The following is a 20,641-nucleotide window of genomic DNA, read 5'->3' on the forward strand; positions in this document are numbered from 1 at the left end:
CCCTACCACGTAAAACTCAAGGTTATAGATGTGTACTTCTTACGTACATCTATACCATGATAGGGCTGAAGGCATCATGAAATATATTTACCTTACTACACATAGTAGGTATCCTCGTAAATTTCTTAAGGTGGCGTACTACTAGTAGGTAGCCTGACGTACGTCATTGTGGAAGCGAACAGAAGTCTCATCAACGTTCCTCCAGAGATAGGTACGTAGGTACATAAGGTACTCAGCGGCAAAGTTGGCCGGTTTCTATGTAGTAACTAATAGGCTCAATTTTACAAACCTGTTCAATGTTAGGAGCGCAAGTGGCTTGAAAGAAGGAAAGGCCTCTAGTGCTACTACTAGTAGTACCTAGGGTAGCTTTAATGCAAACAAATGACATCAACGAAATCAATCTGCTGCCCCATTGAATGACGTCGTCATTTCCTAAAAGCGTAATATTTTCTCCACCCTTGTACGACCGAGAGCAAACGCCATAGTCACTTACATCGAGATTAAGAGATTGCCCTTTGAAATATGGATATGGATAGCATCATTGGCATCATCATTGTCACCTTTGCGGTAGCTTGTTTTATTGCGCGTTTCTAACTTTGCCTTTCACCTTCCATACGCAATTCCAACCAAATCCACCCAATCCAGCTCAGTTATAAAATGCAGTATACATCCTCTTCATTCTTCTTTTCTTCTTTACATTCACAATACAATCTCAATTATCATACTCAAAAGCATCAAAGTAATTAAACCAACCTACTTTATATCAAATCTACTACCACACCAACATATCAACATGTCTACCAACGATAACACTTCTACCCTCAAGTCTGTCATCGACTCTGCAACCGGAACTGTTCAGAATGCCTTTGGCAGTGTAACTGGAAGCACTGGTGACAAGGCACAAGGCCAGGCCAAGCAGAACAAGGCTGATGCTGAGTACGATGCATCCCAAGCCACTATCAAAGGCCCAGGCTTCACTGCTTCATCCTCTGGCGCCGTCACCAAGGATAACCCTGACCGGACCGCTGGCTCATACAACCAGACAATTGGTTCAGCTAAGGAGTTTGTAGGAGGAGTCACAGGCATTGAGGTGAGTCAACTATAGTAAAATCATTTTCAGGAAGACACGACTAATATCTTATAGTCTATAAAAGCTGCTGGTCGTCAACAAAACGAAGAAGGACGACAGCAAGAAGCTAAGGGTCAAGTCAATGACTACGTGAGCGGAATATCTGATCGTGTCACTGGTACGGTCGGTGGAGCCTTTGCCGGTATAACCGGCAACAAGGCCGCGCAATCGAGCTATCAAGATCAGCACGATGCCGGGAAAACGACACAGCGTGGAGCGGAGGTGGATATCGTGAAGGCGGCGGATGCTGAGGCCGCTGCTTCGCACAAGGCGTAAACACCTTCAATAACGCACTGCACCCAAAGCACTAGGGTGGTGGGCAGTGGAACGACATTATGATACCCCTAAGACTTAATAAAAATGATGGTTTGGTTGGTGGATGTTTGGTACATTCATTTATACCTACAATAAAACCTCTTTCAACCAAAATACCTGTATGCTTTTCACATGCTCAGTGATGAAAGATATCGGCGACGGAAAATGACGTAATATGTACGTAGAGAGAATAATACGCAGTTGCGCAAGCCGAATGATATTAGTCAACTATGAATTAACTATTTAGTGGAGACGATGTATTGCTGCATGTGAGATTTCCTCACCCCTTTTAAGCTTCGATAAAATGTAAGAAACATTCAAGTTTCGAGTATTCTGTACATAGTAGATACTTGTCGTGACTATCTAGCCTACCCTACCTAGGACATTAGGTAGAATCTGTCACGAGATGTCCCACTGAAAGGGGACCGTACATGTATGTATATGATCGAGTGACTGACGATTGCGTACTTGCCTAACTTAGGTAGACATCGATCTAGGACGTCGTCTTCTCCCACATGAGGTTCTGAACCCGGCATCACCGTCCCGATCAAGGCGATCACTTTAAATTCACCATGTGAGTCTTACCTTGATACACTTGCCTAACTTACAAACATCGAACGTACACTAGTGGAGACAGGTACTTGTCCAGTAGCAAGGTGAGATTGCGCTTATTGGCAAAATGAATGTCGGATAGACCGATTGAGGCTCTAGTATGGATGTTTCAAGTGTTTCTATTTGTTACTTAACCTGACCGAGCAAGGTACGAAGTAAGGAATAATACATAAAGATTTTCAAAGGAAATTGAAGCGTAAAATGGTAGATGACGCAGTCTTATGTATGAGTGGTGGTTAAACGATGTACTACCTATCACCTAGCCTAGTACAGAGTAGGTACTACATACTAGGTTACTGTAGTACACATCCATGGCAGTATATTGATGTACATATGTATGTAGGTGGTACAGGTAGAAGTCTGTTAAGAATTCCATACATTATAGCACATATAGCACGGGAGATGAGTAGGTGCCCCCCTCTCTTTTAGACTTTCTGGCCGCTTGTGGAGCACCCCTGAAATTCGGCCTGGGGGGGCTGGACTAAGACTAACCTAAGCCCTGTGAGCCCTGGAGATTTGGCCTTATCTTTCCAAAGTTAGTTGTGGAGCCGCCTTACCCTAAACCTGATCCGTGCGGGCCCCCATAGTAGTGCTATTCAAAATCAATTTTAGCCCCCAAACTCACTCAGAATCAACCTCAATTTAGCATAGAGCCGCAGAAAATACCAGGCTCCTAAGTCATCAGGGCTGACCACGATGTAGGAGTAGGCCCATTTCCTCATGCACGACAAGCTTCACTCCGTACCAATCACTCGCCCCCAACTTATTATTATTCTTAAATATTTCCAAAACAAAGAAGAAGAAGAAGAAGAAATCCTACCTGGGTAGGTAATAAGTAGTAGCCAACCGGAATACTACTTATTGGCTCGCGACCAATAGCCTCTATCTACCTACTTACCGACCCTACTTATGGAGGTATCTACATACGTATTAGGTACTTGACAATGCCCTTTTTATTCCTAGTTAGGTACTGGTGAGCCGACTTATGGTGTGTCCGTATTTTACTTCTCCTTTCTTCTAGATCTATTATAGGTGTCTCTCATCGTATGCCTTCAAATCCACTCCCGGAGAAATTACCCTCGGTGAGAAGTGTAGCACTTGTTTCTCGGATTGTTCTAAGTGATGTACTACCTGACCGCATACACTATCCCTTTGACCATGCAGAGTGGTATATCAGCCAGTTGATTTTATCATGATATGCGCTAGGAATAGCTAAGGGCATGTCCTCTGGCGGCCCTGCCGTACCGCTGCATAGGTCTCCCTATCCATCAACGCTACTAAGGGCATGTGGCCTTTCCCTATATGACATAGCAATGGATATAACCTCGTGCTATTTCCAAGAGATCTACCTAGGCACGTATCCATTCTTAAAATGGTTGGCTACAGTTTATTAGCTACGATTACGAGCTATTTGTGTTATCGAACCAGGTAGGAAGCTATTGGTGCGAAACATGTCCCAGGTAAGGCTCACCGAAGGCGTCTTGTGTACCTACACACCCAATTACGCAGGGCCGTTCCTGAGACCACAGAATGCAGCCCTGATTGTGGAGCATTATGCAGTAATTCTGTAATAGACTCAGGGAGCTTTTATGGTGGACTGACTACTACATACATAGGTACCTATACCTATCTACTTCCCCTGGGATGATAAAATCTATCCCAAGATGAAACAGTCATATACCTATTCTACATTATACGGGTCGATATCTTCACTCTTCTAGGCAGCACTGACCACTACCTCGATCTCGATGGGCTACAGATTCTCACTGGATTCAAAATTCAAACCTTCGTACGGCTTTGCTCAAGGGTCTTGCAGGAGGAGCTCGCAAATCCCTGCTGGGGATGCACTTCACTGTTACTATGAACTAGAGCAAAACCCGTCGGTGCCGCTGAAGCCCAATCTAAGGAATCGGCTTAGGTGACCCATATCCGCGTAACATGCCCTCATAATCCAAGTCCCATAGTCTATTCGTACCAAGGCCCACTTGTCCAGAGGTCATCATCCCACGACCTGGGTGTGTCATTTGGACGGTTACGGTGGTATGCTTCACCTCGTGAACATCATCTGTCGTTCTTTCTCCGATATTTCAGCATCCTCCATCTAAGAAACATAACCGCTTGGAAGTTCGACTTGTCCCCTCGGCTATTTATTACCACGAAGTTTCAGATATTTGAGTGACACCAGACGTCCTTCTAGCTGCCAGCCAGTTAGATCGTTACTACCAGGGGCTGCCTCACCAACATATGTCCGATATTAATATATTCGCGTACCTTTCTTGTAGCATCTACGAAGTACCAGTGTGAGGTTTTTATCCCATGATAAGGGGTTGACGAACGACCTCCAAACGAAAGCGGCACAACTTAGTCTTCGACCTAAGATTTAAGGAACCACCGACCCATTAACATTATTAACCATGGGCAGAAAATCATCGACAGCGATGATGCGGATCGCAATCGCAGGTGCTGGAGGTTTCGCCTCCCTTCTTACTCAAGAACTATCACACAGTGCTCATGCCCTACTCGTACTTTCGACAAGAGTAACTAGACCTAGGACAACCCCTCGAACTGTACCGAAGCCTGGCTGACCTGACAATAGGAGCATCCCGAATTCGAAGCCAATTTCGATTGTCAAGTAGCCGTAGTCGATTATGCCAGCCTTGAGCACCTCGAGTTTACGCTTCGGGGCGTTGACCTCGTGATATCGACCATATCTGGCGCAGAGCAGCTAAACCTCATTGACGCAGCTAGGCGCGCTAATGTACGTTGCTTCGTGCCTTCAGAGTTCGAGGGCGACTTGGATCACAGACCAGCCGCAGAGCATGATCCGTTCGACAACTGCTCTTCGGCAGCCTTGGAGCAGCTTCGACATTGGTCACAATCGAGACAGAATGCAATGAAGTACGCCGTCTTCTCATGCGGCATTTTCTACGAGCGGTTTGCCCCTGGCGGCCTCCAAGCATGCAACATGGGCATGACTTGCCGGATTCAGAACCAAGGCGACTACATGATAGACTTGGGCCGAGGGATTGCGGAGATCCCGGAAACGAACCCCCAGGGCCGTCCAGTACATGTTGTCATGACATCGGCAGTCGATGTAGCACGATTCGTTGCCGCGGCCGTCGAATTAGGCATCGATTCCTGGCCTCGAGAGCTCAGGATGCGTGGCACCCGTCTCACAACCCACAGACTTCAAGAGATTTGCAGCGAGGTGCGAGGAGGTGAGTTAAATAAGAGAAAGATTATTACAATCCTCATTGAGAATCCCCTTGGCTAACGCTTTCATAGTCCCGCTAAATGTGATCTCGAGGCCATATGAGGAAATAGAACAGTGGCTTCGCTACTACGAGCAGAATGGGGACCAAGCTAAATGGTTCACGATGCAGCACCTTCTACAGACAGCGAACGGCCGATATACCTTTGGAGATGCGAATCTTAACGATATGGTGGACGTACAACCGATGACTTTCCGCCAGTGGTTATGCGAGATCTGGGGGCCAGTGCTGTGACACTATCATGGAGGAACGAACGAACGAACAGCCACCTAACCCTAGTAGCCTGCCCGCCCTGGTTGGTTGGTTGGTAGGTAGATATCGAGGGCTGGCCCTAAACATACCTACATACCTACCTAAGTCTGGATCTTTCCACGTAAACTTCTGCTCGGAGGCTGTCGTCGACCGGTTTACTGCTTCGATTCCAACAGCCTTGCAAGGGAGGCCGAATAGCTCATCTGTTTTAACAAAAGTTTGCATACAATTACCTACCCATCTATCTATCTTACATGTATTGAGGCGCTGTGAGAGTGGGAGTGGGAGCGGGAGACCAAAAAAAAACAGGTGTTGTTCGATGTTATTTCTTTACCCCCTATTTTATTTTATTTTATCTTCTGGCTGCGCGAATCTTTATTTCTATTTACTTGTATGTATACCTGCATTAGAATATCTATATTGTTTAGGGTGCCTACCTATTCATCTACTACCTACTGTCTGCCTGTCTGCCTGTCTGCCTGTCTGCCAGCCAGACATGTAATGCAGTAGGTTGGTACCAAGACCAAATTTGACACATGTCCTCCTATACAAGATTGTTTACATGTTTAACGAGAAATTCTACATGAATAATTCCCTGTTACCTATGTAGGATATAATATCGTGATGTAATCCAAACCAATAGAAAAATACGTTGCACTCGTAGGGTTTTAATAGCGGCACAGGAGGAGGGTACCTACCTCACCAACCATCCTAGGGTATATGCATACTACGCTGCATCCACCCATATCGCCCCCCGCCCCCCCTTCTTCCTCTCTTCTTATAAATATATCACGAAACAGAAACCGTTCGTAATACCTTGACCAGATATTCGGGTTTGTATATATATATATTTAACCTACTTTATCTTAAGCTTAGAGATGCCGCCCCCACGTTTCGTACCTACCTATATGCGTACCTACCTACATGCGTATCAGCCCCCTATAAAGTGAGGCCTCTCTAAAGGTCGACATCCATTCTCTGTGCAACAACCGAAGATAGAAAATTTTGAATATGAATACCTAGGTATCCGTCGCATGGCGTAGGAGATCGGAGTGGGTACACAAAGATAATGAGTGAGTGAGTGAGACAGGGACAGAGCCTCAAAAGTCACATGGACGGGTTTCCCGGCATCTCGGGAGTTCGTTCGTTCGCTCTATCGGAACCCTACCCCTACCTACAGGCCTACCTGCCCGCCTGCCTGTCTGCCTATTTGCCTACCTATTTGCCTGACTACATCCTAGGTTGACTGACTGTCACGGGCTGGCTGATGAGTCGAGAGGGACGTACGAGCCAAGGTCTGCCTATTTCTGGGTAGGTAAGGAACAAAGGAAATAGCGTCAGACTAACTTATTCTTTCTCACATATACATATGCAATACCACAATGCACGCCTTACGGAAAAGGAGCCCGTAAGTAAGTAAGTAAGTAAGTAAGTAAGTAAGTAAGTAAGTAAGTCAGTCATCAGTCAGCCATTTCTCGTCCATTCAAAGCAGGCAAGTAAGTAAGTAAGTCGTGTTGAACACCACCCCCCTCCCCCCCTCCCTCCCCGAGCGAGCATACGATCTTCGTACAATACATCTGCAGCCCAGCTTAGCCCATTCCATTCCAGCCCGCTACTTAACTCTAGGTGCCTAGGTACCTAGGTAGTAACATTGAAATCACAGACTCGTGTTCCTGTTTTTCCTGGTCTACTTAGCCAATTAATAAAAAAATCTCTACTAGATACTACCTATCCCATCCCATCCCATCCCATCCCATTCCACCCCATTCTATTCTATTCCGTATCCCGCCTCTCCTACTCCTACCCATCCCACTCTCCTATCCCCCCAAACGCCTTACGGGGCCAGCAAATACGTAGGTATACGTGGTTTTCTTGCTTGCCTGCCCTATATGCCGCTGTAAGTACGTCACTTGTCTTGTCACCGAGTTTTACTGACTGCATGTAAGCCGCAGTAGTACCACCACCACCACCACCCCCGGCGGCGGCGAATCACACTCTCTCCCGGCCCCGAAACCACCCCTCCATTTCAGTTCCAACGCTTAACAATTATTGCAGAGCCTCAATTTGATTTTTTTTCTTCCGCTCTTTTCTCCTTTGCTTATTCATTTTCCTGGGGTGCTTTTTTTATTTTTTTTTTATTCTTTCTAATTTCTTATTTTTCGTGAAAATTTTTCATATTCTTCCATCCTATCCCCCTTACCATCTTGCTCTCTCTCATACCCCCCCTTTGAACTGAGGCTTTTTCTTGGGTAGATACATAACTAGGTATTTGAGTAAAGTAGTATATCACGATGCCTACCCCCCCTTCTGTAGAATGCATGTGGACTGCGAACCATTATAGGCAGTGGATGCCTCTCCAATGTCGTTTTCAGGCAGCATGTAGGACCCCTCACGTCTAACCCCCCTCAACCCCCCCTTTTCTGTCCTTTTTTAAAAAATAAAAAAAACTTATCATGTCCTATTTTACCCCTCTCCAAATTCATCAACGACCCATAAGCAGAATTTCTCCCACTGCACCTCCCACTCCTTCAATCTGCGTGCCTTGATCCCGCTTCCCATGCTCGCCTCCCTAATGTCCTTTGCCCACTCCTCCGGTGTCTGGTCCTCGAACGCTGCCCATCGCACGCTGTTCTCCGCTAGGCTGCCCAGCCCCGCTAACCCGAGGTTCTCCCAGCCTTGGAGCGCCTGCCAGAAGTCGTGCGTGGATCCTGCAGTGTCCTGGCCAAGCATGGCGGGATCGTCATTGCATAGCGAGCAGGGTACGCCGCGGGCCAGTAGCGCCGGCAGAGGGTGGCTCATGACAGACCCACATAGGCGGAGAACCTCGTTCGAGATAGGGCAGCTCTCAATTAAGATTTTCCTCTCCTTGACGAGGTCGATGAGCAGAGGATGCTTATACAGTGAAAATCCATGACCGATCCGGCGCGTGCCTAACAACACGGCGTCGAATAAATTATGGTCGGTAGAGTTGCCGGACCCAAGACACTCGCCGGCGTGAAAAAAGAACGGGATATTGAGGCCTTCTTCGGCGCATTGCTTGCGGAACCAGAAGAGTTCGGGTAGTAAATCACGTAGAGGCCGACCGCCGTCTTCTTGACCGACTAGATCGTAGCCTGCAATTAAGTGTGGGTGCGTGATCTTGGTATTGATACAGTACTCCATGTTTTGCACGATCTCGCGTGTAGGGAACCACCGTAACGCAGCCCAGATAATGCGCAAGCCCCAAAACCCTTTCCCCTCTTCCGACGCCTGAAAGCGCGCCACTTCCTCGTCTATGACGGTCATCATGGCACTGTAGTCGGTCTCCGGCGTCTCGCTACCCTCCCGGAAGTAGTCTAGCGGCCACGAGAATCGCAGCTCGCTCCAGTTTATGCCGTCCGCTTTCAGCGAGCTCATGAGCCGTTGTAAGAATTGGCGGAATATTGGCTCGTAGTGGATCATAGACCCGACTACGCGGAAGCATTTGTAGAATTTCATCCATATGTGATCGACGCCGTGGTGCTGCGAGACGGCGTCGGTTCGCGATATCGTGCATCGCCCGTAAAGCCATTTTAGGAAACCCGGCCTGCCACCATCGGGAAATGCATCGGCAACTTGTGTGAGTAAGATAGGCGTCTCTGGTTTATAGTCATCGCTCCAGATATTCCCCTCTGTGCACGACTCTTTGTAAAAGCGAAATGTCATCTTAGACGCCTCCCTAGTTTTGTCATCGACGAGCGACATATCTGCCGATAAATGTATACCAGGGGTACTGAGGAGCACATCGAATAGGAAATCGAAGTCGACCATGGCGTCGACATGCGCGTGCAGAAGCGCGCCTTTGGGCATACGGCGCACAATACGCCATAGTTTGGTGTTCTCCATGCGCTCCTTGGATAAGGAGAACATCATGCCCGGGTGTACAGTGATGCTGTCGGCTTCCTGGGCCAATGAATCTTCTAGCTGGGCTGTCCATACCGTGTTCTTTTCTTCGTCCCTGATGCGGGCCACTATGTCATGGGCACGCTGAGCAATAGGGGAGAGGCTCTTCTTGAACGAGGCATCTGAGGTGTTTATGAGAAAAGGGGGTCGGTGTATGGGTGGGTATAGGTAGGTAGTTACTTACCACTGCGTTCCTTATTCTCTTGTTCTATCAGGGCTTCGCGACCCTTGATGTACTTTTGCATAAATGGGTCCTCTTCCTTTGGTATTTCCTGCAAGATCTCATCCCACTCCTTTTCTGTATATTGGGCCTCATGATTCATGTTTATTTCTAGATATCTTTTCTCTCCTTTCTAGGGTTGGGGATGCCAAGGAAAGGGTTGTCGTAACTTGAGAATTTGACGACTGCTCACAAAAGGAAATGAGATAAATAGACCATAGGTGGAGCACGAGTAGGGAGGGAAGTTGGTTAGATTATATATCTGTTCATAAATATGAGAGAGAAAGATATCGGTGATCACAACTGCAGTACGTACTGGGGTTGAGAAAGATGAAAGATGGAAGATGGAAGATGAAGATGTAGTTCCGTATGGATGCCGTTATGAGCCCCGCCAATGACGTCCACGGAATACCCCGCTAAAGTGGGGATATAGCGGATTTGTTTGTCTCGAACCGTTTTATAAGCCCGCTAGCCACCGTAACAACCCGTTGACATCCATTAATTTAACCCTTCAATACCCAAGGTACCTAGGTACGTCGTATCTTATTTAATTCAACCTTGAATGTTTTTACTTTCTTTCAACTTTCTTTTTCTTTTTCTAACTACACAAATGTCGAAATCAAAGCCTATCATAACCGTGAAGCTGTAAATCACCGTTGACTCATACATCCTAATGACCAGCAATATAATATAACTAGCACTAAAGCTGTGTAAGCCAAATCGCCAGCCATCTTACCGGTCCGGCAGTTCCATCGCCGCCATCGCCGCCGGAGATCGTCGGAGATGGAACCGAACCGGCATTAAAGTGGACTAATTCCGGAACGAGCTACACGGCCGCGTCGGAATGATATATATGAAGGCCACTGCTATCTATTCCCTAGCCTATTCCTATTCTCTCATGTTCTACGCAATCTTACTTACCTAGGTAAACTCCCCATTGGGGGCCAATAAAGGGGTCTATATCATTCCCTACCTACCACCACCGGGACCTTCTTCGTAAGCGCCGACGATGATACCAGGTAGGTAATCTACCCAATTCAGCCCCCAATCTCACTTTCCTTCCTTCCTTCCTAAACCTCCCCTTAATTAAAAAGAAAAAGAAAAGGTTGTTTTTCCCGACCCCTAATCCTTCGCCTACGTAGCCCACGTAACCCAAGTACTTTTTTACTTTACCTGTCATTACATTACCTCCTAGGAGCATCCATGCCACTGCCATGCACCTGCACCTGCACCTTGCCCATATTACTTTAGCGGGTCCCAAGTCGTTGGACTGGGTTGACCAACCTATTTGCTCCAAATGACGATATATACATATATGGTAGGGGCGTGCTATAAAAATGGACGTTGAAATGCATCCATGGATGCATGCCCGGTAATTATGCCCCCTACCAGCTCAGCTACCCAGGTCGAATGGACCGTGCCAGCAAACGAATAAGCAAAAGCAAAAGCAAAAGCAATGTTTCAGGTAAAATACTGCCTAGTTAGTTCATGTTCATCGTCTTACTCTTGCATGGCTAGTAGGTCAAGTACACCTACACAAGGTACCATACCTACTGACTGCCCAGGGTAGGCAGTTATGATACATCCATATTAGCCAGTAGCGGTATCAACCGAGACCCATCTCGAGCGTCGTATTGTCTTACGAGACGACGTAATATCACGTTCTAGGTAATAAGTGCCTGACAGATGGATGGAAAGGTAGGAGTGTCGGGGATCTACATAACTGTAATTATTATATTTGCTGGATTATGATATCTACCCATAGGGTCGTAGATAGGGCTGGAGGGATTCGTCGTGCAAGTCGTCATAGGTACCATACGTGATATACAAACGCCCCCTCATCCACTCTGTCGCCTACTCAAGTATACCTAGGTACCTAGGTAGGTAGGTAGGTGCCTAGGTTAGGTAAGTATGCATACTTGGAGGAACATTGAAGAAAATTCCAAGAAACGTCACGCCCCAACCCTGCGTGCCTACATAGAAACCCTTACATTCGCGTACCTGCCTAAGTGCGTACCTACCTATGCATGTACGCAGGGTACCTAATTACGTATGTCCGTAATCTATCTAGACCTGCAAAGCCGCCTCCTCCCTCGCAGCATGACTCCCCTTCCTCCAAGCCTCGGTGTGATCCTTCCGGGGCCTCTCTGCCTTCTCAGCTCCAGGCTTGCCCCACCCTCCGCCGCCAGGCGTGCTGACGATGATGCGGTCGCCGGGCTTCATGGGCGCGCTGTTCTTGGCGCCGAGGTTGATGTGGCGGACCTCGTACTCGCCATCGCCGTTGGATAGTGGCAGGAGGTGCTGGCCCCGCGCCGCTGCGTCCTTCGTTGGATCCGCCTTCAGCACGCGACGGACCCAGATGTTGAGGCCGCACTCCGCGTCCTCGCCGCCGGCGAGCCCGTACGGGTGGTAGACGCGGCGCTCGCTGAGGATGGAGACCTGCATCGGGATGCGGAACTCGATGTCGCGGACGACGCCGTCGCCGCCGCGGTGCTGGCCATTGCCGCCCGAGCCCTGCCGGATCGAGAACTGGCGCAGGATGACGGGGTACCGGCGCTCGAACACCTCGGAGTCTGTGATGCGCGTGTTGGTCATGTGTACGTGCACGCCGCTCGCGCCCTCCCAGTCCGGACCCGCGCCGCTTCCGCCCGCGATCGTCTCGTAGTATCCGAAGCCCTTGACCTCCTTTTCGCCCGACACGTTACCGCCGAAGCCGAAGGTCAAATTATTGCAGCAACCCTGGCTGGCGGCGCAGGCTTGGAACGCCTTGAAGATGACGTCAGTGACACGCTGGCTTGTCAACACATTACCGCCTACGACCGCGGCTCCCTCCGATGGCGACAATATTGATTTGGACGGGATCCTGAGAGTGATGGGTTTCAGGCAGCCTTGGTTCAGGGGTATGTCTTCGGAAATGAGGCACCGTAGGCAATAGATGAGGGCGCTATTCGTAATGGCCTCAGGCGCGTTGGTGTTGCCATAGACCTGAGGACCCGTGCCTTCAAAGTCGACATCCGCCTCGCCCTTCTCGGGGTCTATGGTGATGCGTAGTTGAATCGGAGTCCCGTCATCCATGTAATCCACCGCAGCCAGCTCCTGCCCCCCAAACCGTTTGTAGACATCCTTCAGTAACTGCCGAACACAGAGCTCGGCGTTCTTTTGGATGCCCAGCATGTAGAACTGCACCGTGTCTTCCCCATACTCACGTATTAAGCCCTCGATCAGGGAAATCCCCTTTTGGTTTGCGGAGACCTGAGCCCGTAGATCGTTGAGGTTGTCCGCCAGGCATCGGGTACCACTGCAACCAGGGTATTGCGCTGGTTCGTTGTAGAGCAGCTCTATCATTCTATCTTCGTCGAACCTGCCTTCGCTGACGATCTTTTCGCTCTTGATCGCCGTACCCTCTTGGAATAGCTCTCGTGAGTGCGGTGGCATGCTGCCCGCCGTAATCCCGCCGATATCCGCGTGGTGCGCGCGCGACGCTACGTAGAATAGAATCTTGTCCCCCTTTTCGTTGAAAGCAGGCATGACTAGGGTTATGTCTGGCAAATGTGTGCCTCCATATGATGGGTGATTCGAAATGAGCACGTCTCCTTTCTTCAGGTTGCCTTCCCAGAGTTTAGCTTGCACCCCAACGCATGTCGACATAGATCCCAAATGAACAGGCACGTGCGGTGCGTTCGCGACTAGACCGCCGTCGGCATCGAATATACCACATGAAAAGTCCAGTCGTTCCTTGACATTGGTGCTCACACTCGTCTTCTGAAGCGCTCTGCCCATCTGCTCCGCAATGGCCATGAAACGATGGCCGAAAATACTCAGCATGATGGGGTCAGCTTCCTGGTCAGCTCCCTTTTTATGTGAACTGCATCATTTATATGTTAGCTTATATCCACAGTTTCTTCTCATAAAGATAATACTTACTCGTCCTTGGCCTTATTTTCCAGATCAATAATGACATGTGTTTTGAGTATTAGTGCTTTTGCCTTGGGAGTTACGACGATGGTCTGTGTACCATCAGCGAGCATAGCTGGCCCGTCTAGTTCATCACCAACAGACAAATCTTCCAGTTTGTAAACGGGCGTCTCCAGCCTACCACCTTCGAAATAAACCTGGGATTTCCCATGTGCTTTGTGGCCACCAACAGCCTGCCGCTTAACAACCTTCAACTGCTGATCTACAGTTTCCTCTTGATACCTGAAGCTCTTGGCAATACCGCGAACTCGAACATCATCTACGATGATATCTCTGTCATCCAGGGTGAACCCGAATTCGTAGCGGTGATGGTCCACGAAAGCTTTGCTGAACGCCCAATCCTCGCCGCCATAAGATGCTTTTGCTTCTTCGTTGGGCTTGATGATCATGAGGGCCGATTCCGTTCCGCGGTATCTCATGTTAAGGTATTCTTCGAAAATAATCTCGCTGTCGTCAAACCCTTGATCTTTTAGGGCTTGACGTGATTTACCCTTCAGCTTCTCCATCTTAGCCTTTAGCTCATCAACTACGACGCCTTTGTCTTGCCACACTGACGAGTCAGGCTCCTGTCTTTCGTCGACAACGTCTGCCAAGGCCATCCCGTATGCTGACAGAACTGAAGAATATCTGTGGATTAGAATTTGTTTGACGCCGAGAGCTTCCGCAATAGCGACGGCGTGCTGACCTCCTGCGCCACCAAACGTCGCCAACCGGTGCTTCGAGGAATCGTGACCTTTTGCTTCCGTGATAGACCGGATCGGTCTTGTCATGGCCTCATTCGCTATGGTCAAGAAGCCGTAAGCTACCTCATCTGGGCTCATATTTTTGCCTGTCTCCTTATTGACCTGAGCAGTGAGCTCTTCGATTACCTTCCGACTCGCGTCAACATCCAAGCCTTCGTCTTCGTTCTTGCCGAATATCTTTGGGAAGAACTCCGGTAGTAAACGGCCTAGGAATAAATTGGCGTCCGTCACTGCAGCCGGACCACCCTTTCGGTAGCAAGCAGGACCGGGATGGGCGCCTACTGACTCAGGTCCGACGACAAACAGACCGTTCTTGAAGAAAAGCCTACTTCCGCCTCCAGCGGCGACGGTGTTGATATCGAGCTGGGGCGATTGTATCGTAACACCAGCCGTTGTCGTCTCGAAAACATGTTCGTAACGTCCCTCTCCGTACCGTGAAACGTCAGTACTAGTGCCTCCCATATCGAATCCAATGACCGGGATCTTAGTCTCCTCGTCGTAGCTTGTGATGGCGTAGCCTACTACACCACCCGCGGGGCCAGAGAGGATAGCCTTTAATCCAGTGAACTTATCCACATCTACTAGACCACCATCGCTCTGCATGAACTCGCATCTTGCACCTTTGCTGCCTTCTTGTTCGAGCACACTCCGTGTCCCTAAGCCACCAGCGAATCCCTTCTGGAACCCGGAGATGTACTTCTTGATCGCTGGCGTCAGGTACGCATCGGCGCAGACACTCGTCGCCCGCGGCACTAGCTTAATCATGGGCATGAGCTCATGGCTAAGTGAGATATGGTCGAAGCCGATTTCCCTTGCGATCTTGCCTACCAATGCCTCATGCACGGGGAAAGTGTAACCATGCATCAAGCACACAGCTATGCTCTTGATTCCTTTATCAAATATGCTTTGTAGATGATCTCTGATCCGGGTCTCCTCCGGCCGTCGCAGAATGCGCACAGACTCTCCCGAGAGACCCATCACCAAGTCCGCCTTCCCCGCATCTGGCGTCCCGACTTTAACGTCCACTTTACTGATCCCGCGTTCCGGATCCTCGGCGTAATCTTCTAGCGTGACTCTCTCGTCAATCTCCACGACATCCTCATATAGCACATCCGGCTTCTTAATGGCAAGATCAAAAATCTTGGGACGACTCTGGTTTCCAATGACGAGACAATCCCGAAAGCCTTTCGTAACGACGAGCGCCATCCTCTCGCCTTTGCGCTCAAGCAGCGCATTGGTGGCGACCGTGGTACCCATGCGTATGCTGTCGATCTTGGAAGTGTCCAGGGCCTCACCGCGCGGAATCTCACGCCCCTCAAAGTGACCCATGATGCGCCGGATGCCCTCCAACGGCGCATCGTCGTAGTTGGCCGGGTCCTCGGACAGCAGTTTGATCACCACGTCCTTGCCACCTAGCGTGCCCACGCAGTCCGTGAAGGTCCCGCCACGGTCTATCGCAATGCGCACGCCGCGGTCCTTGTAGTCTGTAGAAGCCATCGTATATTTGCTTGCGAAGTCGGATATATGCTAGAGTAGGTAGTTGACGATGCGTCTATCTCTATGGTTTGACCACTTTGGATAGAGCTGGTTTATGCGACATCTGAACAGTATTTATACCTACCTAATACTAGACACGATCGTTGATATCATTCAATCTCCGTTGACTCATATGTTTGTTACTCGTACACCGAGGCGAGTTCGGCGTCAGTTCTTTACATGTAGTATTCTATGAATCATAGATGATCGCAAATGGTCATGAATTCAGGCGCAGCACCACTAAAGACCTTCAGATTTTCCAGCGTATATGTTTGATAATGCGATGTCGCACTGAAGAAGGGGTTCGGCCGTCGGACGCGAGAAAGAAGATGATAAATATAGTTGCTTAACACTTACATAGTGCATATCTCCAGTTACCTACATATAGGGCCCCTACCCCGCAGTGGGCTTTATTGCATGTGCTAGCGGTAATAAACCGGATAGCTTCGTTTGGTATGCCTCTAGTTACGCGGGTACATATACGACGTACAGTAATAGTTGAACGCGCATTGGTATAGGCATAATGTATGTGGTAGATGATATTAGAATAGATATTACTATGTAAAACAAACCGTTCATTGGTGGATTATATAGTTTTAGCCAACCTACTTGTACTATGTATGTGTATGGTATGTATGTATGTAGATTTCGTCTCTTCATTATTATCTTTGTAAACTTTGCGTATAGTTCATAAAACCCCTGAAAATCTTCCTTCGAATATCACCACTGCCCCTTCAAAATGTCGTGGTGGTAGTACACCAGGACATATCAATATTGATATACACCGATTCGCTATAACAACCATCATATGCGCCGACTTTCGCAATAATAGAAATGCGTCTGAAAGGGCTCATAATTTCCACTATTCGTTTCCGATACTTTTCGTTCCCTGATTTCATTATGTATGCGCTAAGCCCTTTGGAAAACTCTCGGAAGGATATAGGATCTAATACCTTGTGACCTAGTGGGTAATCACACGGGCCGCCTGCAACATGACTCCGAAGAATAGTCCCCTGGCAACTTCTTCGATCTGGAGGCAGTCGAAGATTCGACCCAGTGCTTCACTCGTGGCTGATTGTCCCATGATGCCCATCAATGCAGTAGGAACGCCGCTCTGTATGAACAATTTCCTTGCCTTCACCCTCAGCTCCTCCTTTTCTTCCGACGTCAATTCTTTTGGCCAGCCTTTACGTTCCTCCTCAGTAGGCAGAGTGTTCTCCCGGAGCTTTCGTAGGTGTGAAGCTATACCGGAATCTGACGTGTTCGCCTCGAGAACCGAATCCTGAACTAAAGACTGGATAGAAATAAGTGATGGGTTGCCCGGGCGAAGGAGGAATGTCTTTGCCGCCGTTAAAAGTGTCCTCCGGATATTCCAAGCTGAAGACAGGGTGTAGAGCTCGTTAATTACGGCAAAAAGGAGTTCGACAGCCACACGAGTCTCTTGTTCTGAGAGCGGTGCGTATTGTCTGCTTGGCCGCTTTACGGCCCCACTTGCCTGTGGTGACTTATCTCCTTGGCTTGAACGGATTGGTGGTGTACCATTCAGAGCAGATATAGCCCGTGCATTCCCGTCGACACTAAGACGAGTGCTCACTGGAGAACCATAATCGTCCGAGATCTCGTCTGGTGGCGGCGGTAGTTTGATGTTAGTGAAGCTCAATTCGGAGGGAGATCGTATAGGAGAGCGTAGGGCCGCTGTGCTCGAGGCGCGGCTGTGCACTTTACTGCTTGTTCCGCTTGCCGAAGCCCGTTCCCAACGATCAGCTCTTGCAGGGTGAAGGCTGTCCTGGTCTGCATCTACTTGTGTGCTGAAGCGCCGTTCCATAGGGGCCATTTTCCCTGGCTGTACCGAAATCACAGATGATCTCTGGCTGTCAAGACTATCCCTAGACATGCCCGATCCATTTACTGACGAGGCACTATCCATCCTTGGTAAGGCCGGCATTGACAATGGTCTAGCACTGCTGGGACTTGGATTGACATTGGCCTCTTTGGTCTGGAGGTCGTTTAAGGAAGAGTTGGTCGACTTTCTACCGAGCCCGATGTTACCGAAAACGCCAGTGACTCCGCCTACAACCACCTTGCCACCGTCAAAAGCACCTTTCGGTGCATTCTGAAGGACGCCCAACACGCCTTTACCTACGGACTCGAAAGAGAAACCTTTATTGTTATCCATTCGAGTCTCCTGGCTCTTGTCAAGGAAACGCTTGAAAACTTCAGATTCGGCTAGAGGCTTCTCGGTACAAGCTGTTCGCATATACCTTTCAATTTCACCGCGCAATGAAGATCTTGTGTGCACTTTCCAGCTTGGAAAGATAGCGAAGGCCTCCAAAAATGCCGTTGACCCCGATATAGTAGCAATTCGCCGCAAGCTCTCGTGGAGACTCTCAAATTGTGGATAAGTCTTCATTACCATCCACCCAGGATACTGAGACGTCGCAGGTTCAATTTGAAGGAGATACTCCCAAGAAGGCTTCCCACGCAGCCGGCCCTTGTCGTTTCCCACATCATCGTGAATGGTAATAGTGGCGTTGTGTAATGTAAGGGGTGGAGGGTTGCGAGACTCATCCTCCTCGGTTTCTTCTTTAGCTGGTGGGACCAGTTGATCAAAGCTTGTAAAACGGGTAGATCGTCGTTCCGATGCATTAGATGGCGATGAATTATAATTCGATGTATCTAAGGGCGATCTAGGAGATAGAGGAGACCCGAGTTGTGCTCTATCTTCGCTGTTTCGGCTTTTTGCCTCACTCGATGCCTCGGAAAGAGGGCTCAACTCCTTAGGCTTTTCCAAGGAAGCCTTGTTCGGCTTTTCGTCAATCTTCAAATCAAGTTCTTTGGCATTCTTCTCTAGAGCATTGCCAAGGAGACGGGAAGCATTTGTGCAGTTCTCATTTGGATCGGCTTTCGCTTTTTCATCGGCTTCTGCAATCATCTGATTGAGCCTCTTCATTTCTTCCATTGCCTTCTCCATTTCCTCGTCAGCCCTGGATAGTTTTTTCTTATGTACCACCTCTTTGCGCCGTGCCCGGTCCATTTCATATGAATTGCGATTGCCTCTAGAAAGGCCAATGTTCCCGACATTACCGTCGACATCGCTGAATACCTTCTGATCTTGGATAGCGTCATCAATCGCTTGAGACAGGTCTGTCTCTCCGGACTCAAGTAGATACACAATCCAACCGTTGATCCATTCTGCTTTAGAGCATGTTTGTAGGGTACCTTCGAGGATAACTGTTGCGAGAATCTCTCTCAAGAAAACTCTGGCAGGATCGCAATCGTATGTAGGTCTTTCTAAAAAGCTAAGCAAGTCTTCAGCCACCATCTTGAATTTTCCCGCCTGCTGCTTTTTGTCAAGCAGATTCGATAATGGTGCTTCCGTATTGGAGGCGAGATAATTATATATAGCATCCGCGGCAGTCGAATTAGAAGAAAGCTCGGAGTAGGCTGAAGACATCTCGGACATAAACACAATGATGATAGAGCACGTGTGAGTGAGAAAGTCGACAAATGCATCAGCTGGTCGCTTGCGACTCAATCGATTCGAGATGGTCAGTAAGAAGTTAACTAGTACCTTTCTACATGAGAGAGGGAAGGACTTGTCAGATGGCACAATAGGGCCATACCACCAATCCACATAGTCGCGAATGACCGCGTCAACAAAACCATGTAAGGCTTGCCGCGTTTCTGGTTGCAAATCATCAAAACTCTTGGCTAAAGTCTGCGAATCATTCTCGTCATTTTGTTCGGTATTAGCACTTGATTTAGGTGTGCTGTCCAAGATACGGCCCAAGAAATCATAACCTCTTTCACCATGAACTGCCCGTGACACTTCAGGATGTCGAGATTCCCATGATGCGAACAGTGTGATACCAGCAACAGCCCCGATCAACAGGAGACCGATCTGACCAAGGACAAAGTAGGTCATGGCGGAAAGCCCAATTGCAATAGCCCCAAGGGTCCTGGGAGTTGCTGTGGAGAGAAACTGGAGTACTTTGGTGACGATATCTTCTTGCTGGGTACTGGGAGATGTGGGTATAGCCCGCTTCTTCGGGCTTGTCGGGACGACTTGAAGGCTGCCATTGGGTCTATTTCTTGCTACGTTTGGGTTTGAGGTTGGCTCGTCTTGCAATGTAGTAGGGATGGCGCCGATTTGCGCATCGTCAAAGGGATTCATTAGGTTGGAAATTGCTAGGGAGAACTATTGAAAGCTATTGGGGATTTAGGAGTATTGATAGTGGCCGCATCGCATCAAGATCGAGGTGGCTAGGAGGATGGAAGTGGTGCAACTGAAACGAACATGTAAGTCAACTCGAATGTTAGCTTATGAGAATCAGAGAAAGGAGTAGAGTAGAGATATAATAGTGTACCTACCTAGTTAGGTTTGATGCCTTTAGTTTTGTAAATGAATTCATCCATGAATGTTTTTAGATTGCAAGGTCGAGGTGGTTATTCGTGGAAATGGGAAAGATAATTTTGGCAACATTGAACATTGAACAGCCCATGTGGCCAGGGGTCTTAATTCTCCTAAGCAACCTATCATGTCTGGTATTGGTATTGTACCTACATACATACGTGTAGTACATGTAGTTGCTAAGTAACAGCCATCATCCATGCGTTTATGTACTAACTATGTAGTACTGTGTAAGTACAGTACAGTACAAAGTAA

The 20,641-nt window shown here is 48.5% G+C and overlaps 5 protein-coding genes across 5 annotated transcripts; 2 read left to right on the forward strand and 3 right to left on the reverse strand.

Moving 5' to 3' along the window:
- Positions 1-464: 464 nt before the first annotated feature.
- On the forward strand, positions 465-1,659 carry GGS25DRAFT_499227 (uncharacterized protein). Its single transcript, XM_049261759.1, has 2 exons — positions 465-1,090; positions 1,145-1,659. Exons 1-2 carry the CDS (start codon positions 794-796, stop codon positions 1,403-1,405), a joined length of 558 nt encoding a protein of 185 aa, XP_049114693.1. The 5' UTR covers positions 465-793; the 3' UTR covers positions 1,406-1,659.
- Positions 1,660-4,470: 2,811 nt separating this feature from the next.
- GGS25DRAFT_523701 (NAD(P)-binding protein) lies at positions 4,471-5,562 on the forward strand (the record flags this gene model as incomplete). The annotated part of the gene is made up of 3 exons (XM_049264475.1): positions 4,471-4,593; positions 4,653-5,274; positions 5,342-5,562. 3 exons carry the CDS (start codon positions 4,471-4,473, stop codon positions 5,560-5,562), a joined length of 966 nt encoding a protein of 321 aa, XP_049114694.1.
- A 2,096-nt stretch (positions 5,563-7,658) lies between these two features.
- On the reverse strand, positions 7,659-10,062 carry GGS25DRAFT_370276 (Metallo-dependent hydrolase). Its single transcript, XM_049258178.1, has 2 exons — positions 9,686-10,062; positions 7,659-9,623 (listed from the first exon to the last, which is right to left on the reverse strand). The coding sequence occupies exons 1-2, from the start codon at positions 9,822-9,824 to the stop codon at positions 8,044-8,046; spliced, it is 1,719 nt and encodes a 572-aa protein (XP_049114695.1). The 5' UTR covers positions 9,825-10,062; the 3' UTR covers positions 7,659-8,043.
- A 1,300-nt stretch (positions 10,063-11,362) lies between these two features.
- Positions 11,363-16,075, reverse strand: GGS25DRAFT_370308 (Hydantoinase B/oxoprolinase-domain-containing protein). Its single transcript, XM_049258179.1, has 2 exons — positions 13,646-16,075; positions 11,363-13,586 (listed from the first exon to the last, which is right to left on the reverse strand). Exons 1-2 carry the CDS (start codon positions 15,934-15,936, stop codon positions 11,789-11,791), a joined length of 4,089 nt encoding a protein of 1,362 aa, XP_049114696.1. The 5' UTR covers positions 15,937-16,075; the 3' UTR covers positions 11,363-11,788.
- A 431-nt stretch (positions 16,076-16,506) lies between these two features.
- GGS25DRAFT_499237 (PXA domain-containing protein) lies at positions 16,507-20,550 on the reverse strand. The gene is made up of 2 exons (XM_049261760.1): positions 20,348-20,550; positions 16,507-20,281 (listed from the first exon to the last, which is right to left on the reverse strand). The coding sequence occupies exon 2, from the start codon at positions 20,147-20,149 to the stop codon at positions 16,937-16,939; it is 3,213 nt and encodes a 1,070-aa protein (XP_049114697.1). The 5' UTR covers positions 20,150-20,281; positions 20,348-20,550; the 3' UTR covers positions 16,507-16,936.
- Between the last annotated feature and the right edge of the window lie 91 nt (positions 20,551-20,641).

Source organism: Hypoxylon fragiforme (assembly GCF_022984875.1).
Source record: "Hypoxylon fragiforme strain CBS 206.31 chromosome Unknown GGS25scaffold_7, whole genome shotgun sequence".
Classification (NCBI taxonomy): Eukaryota; Fungi; Ascomycota; class Sordariomycetes; order Xylariales; family Hypoxylaceae; genus Hypoxylon; species Hypoxylon fragiforme.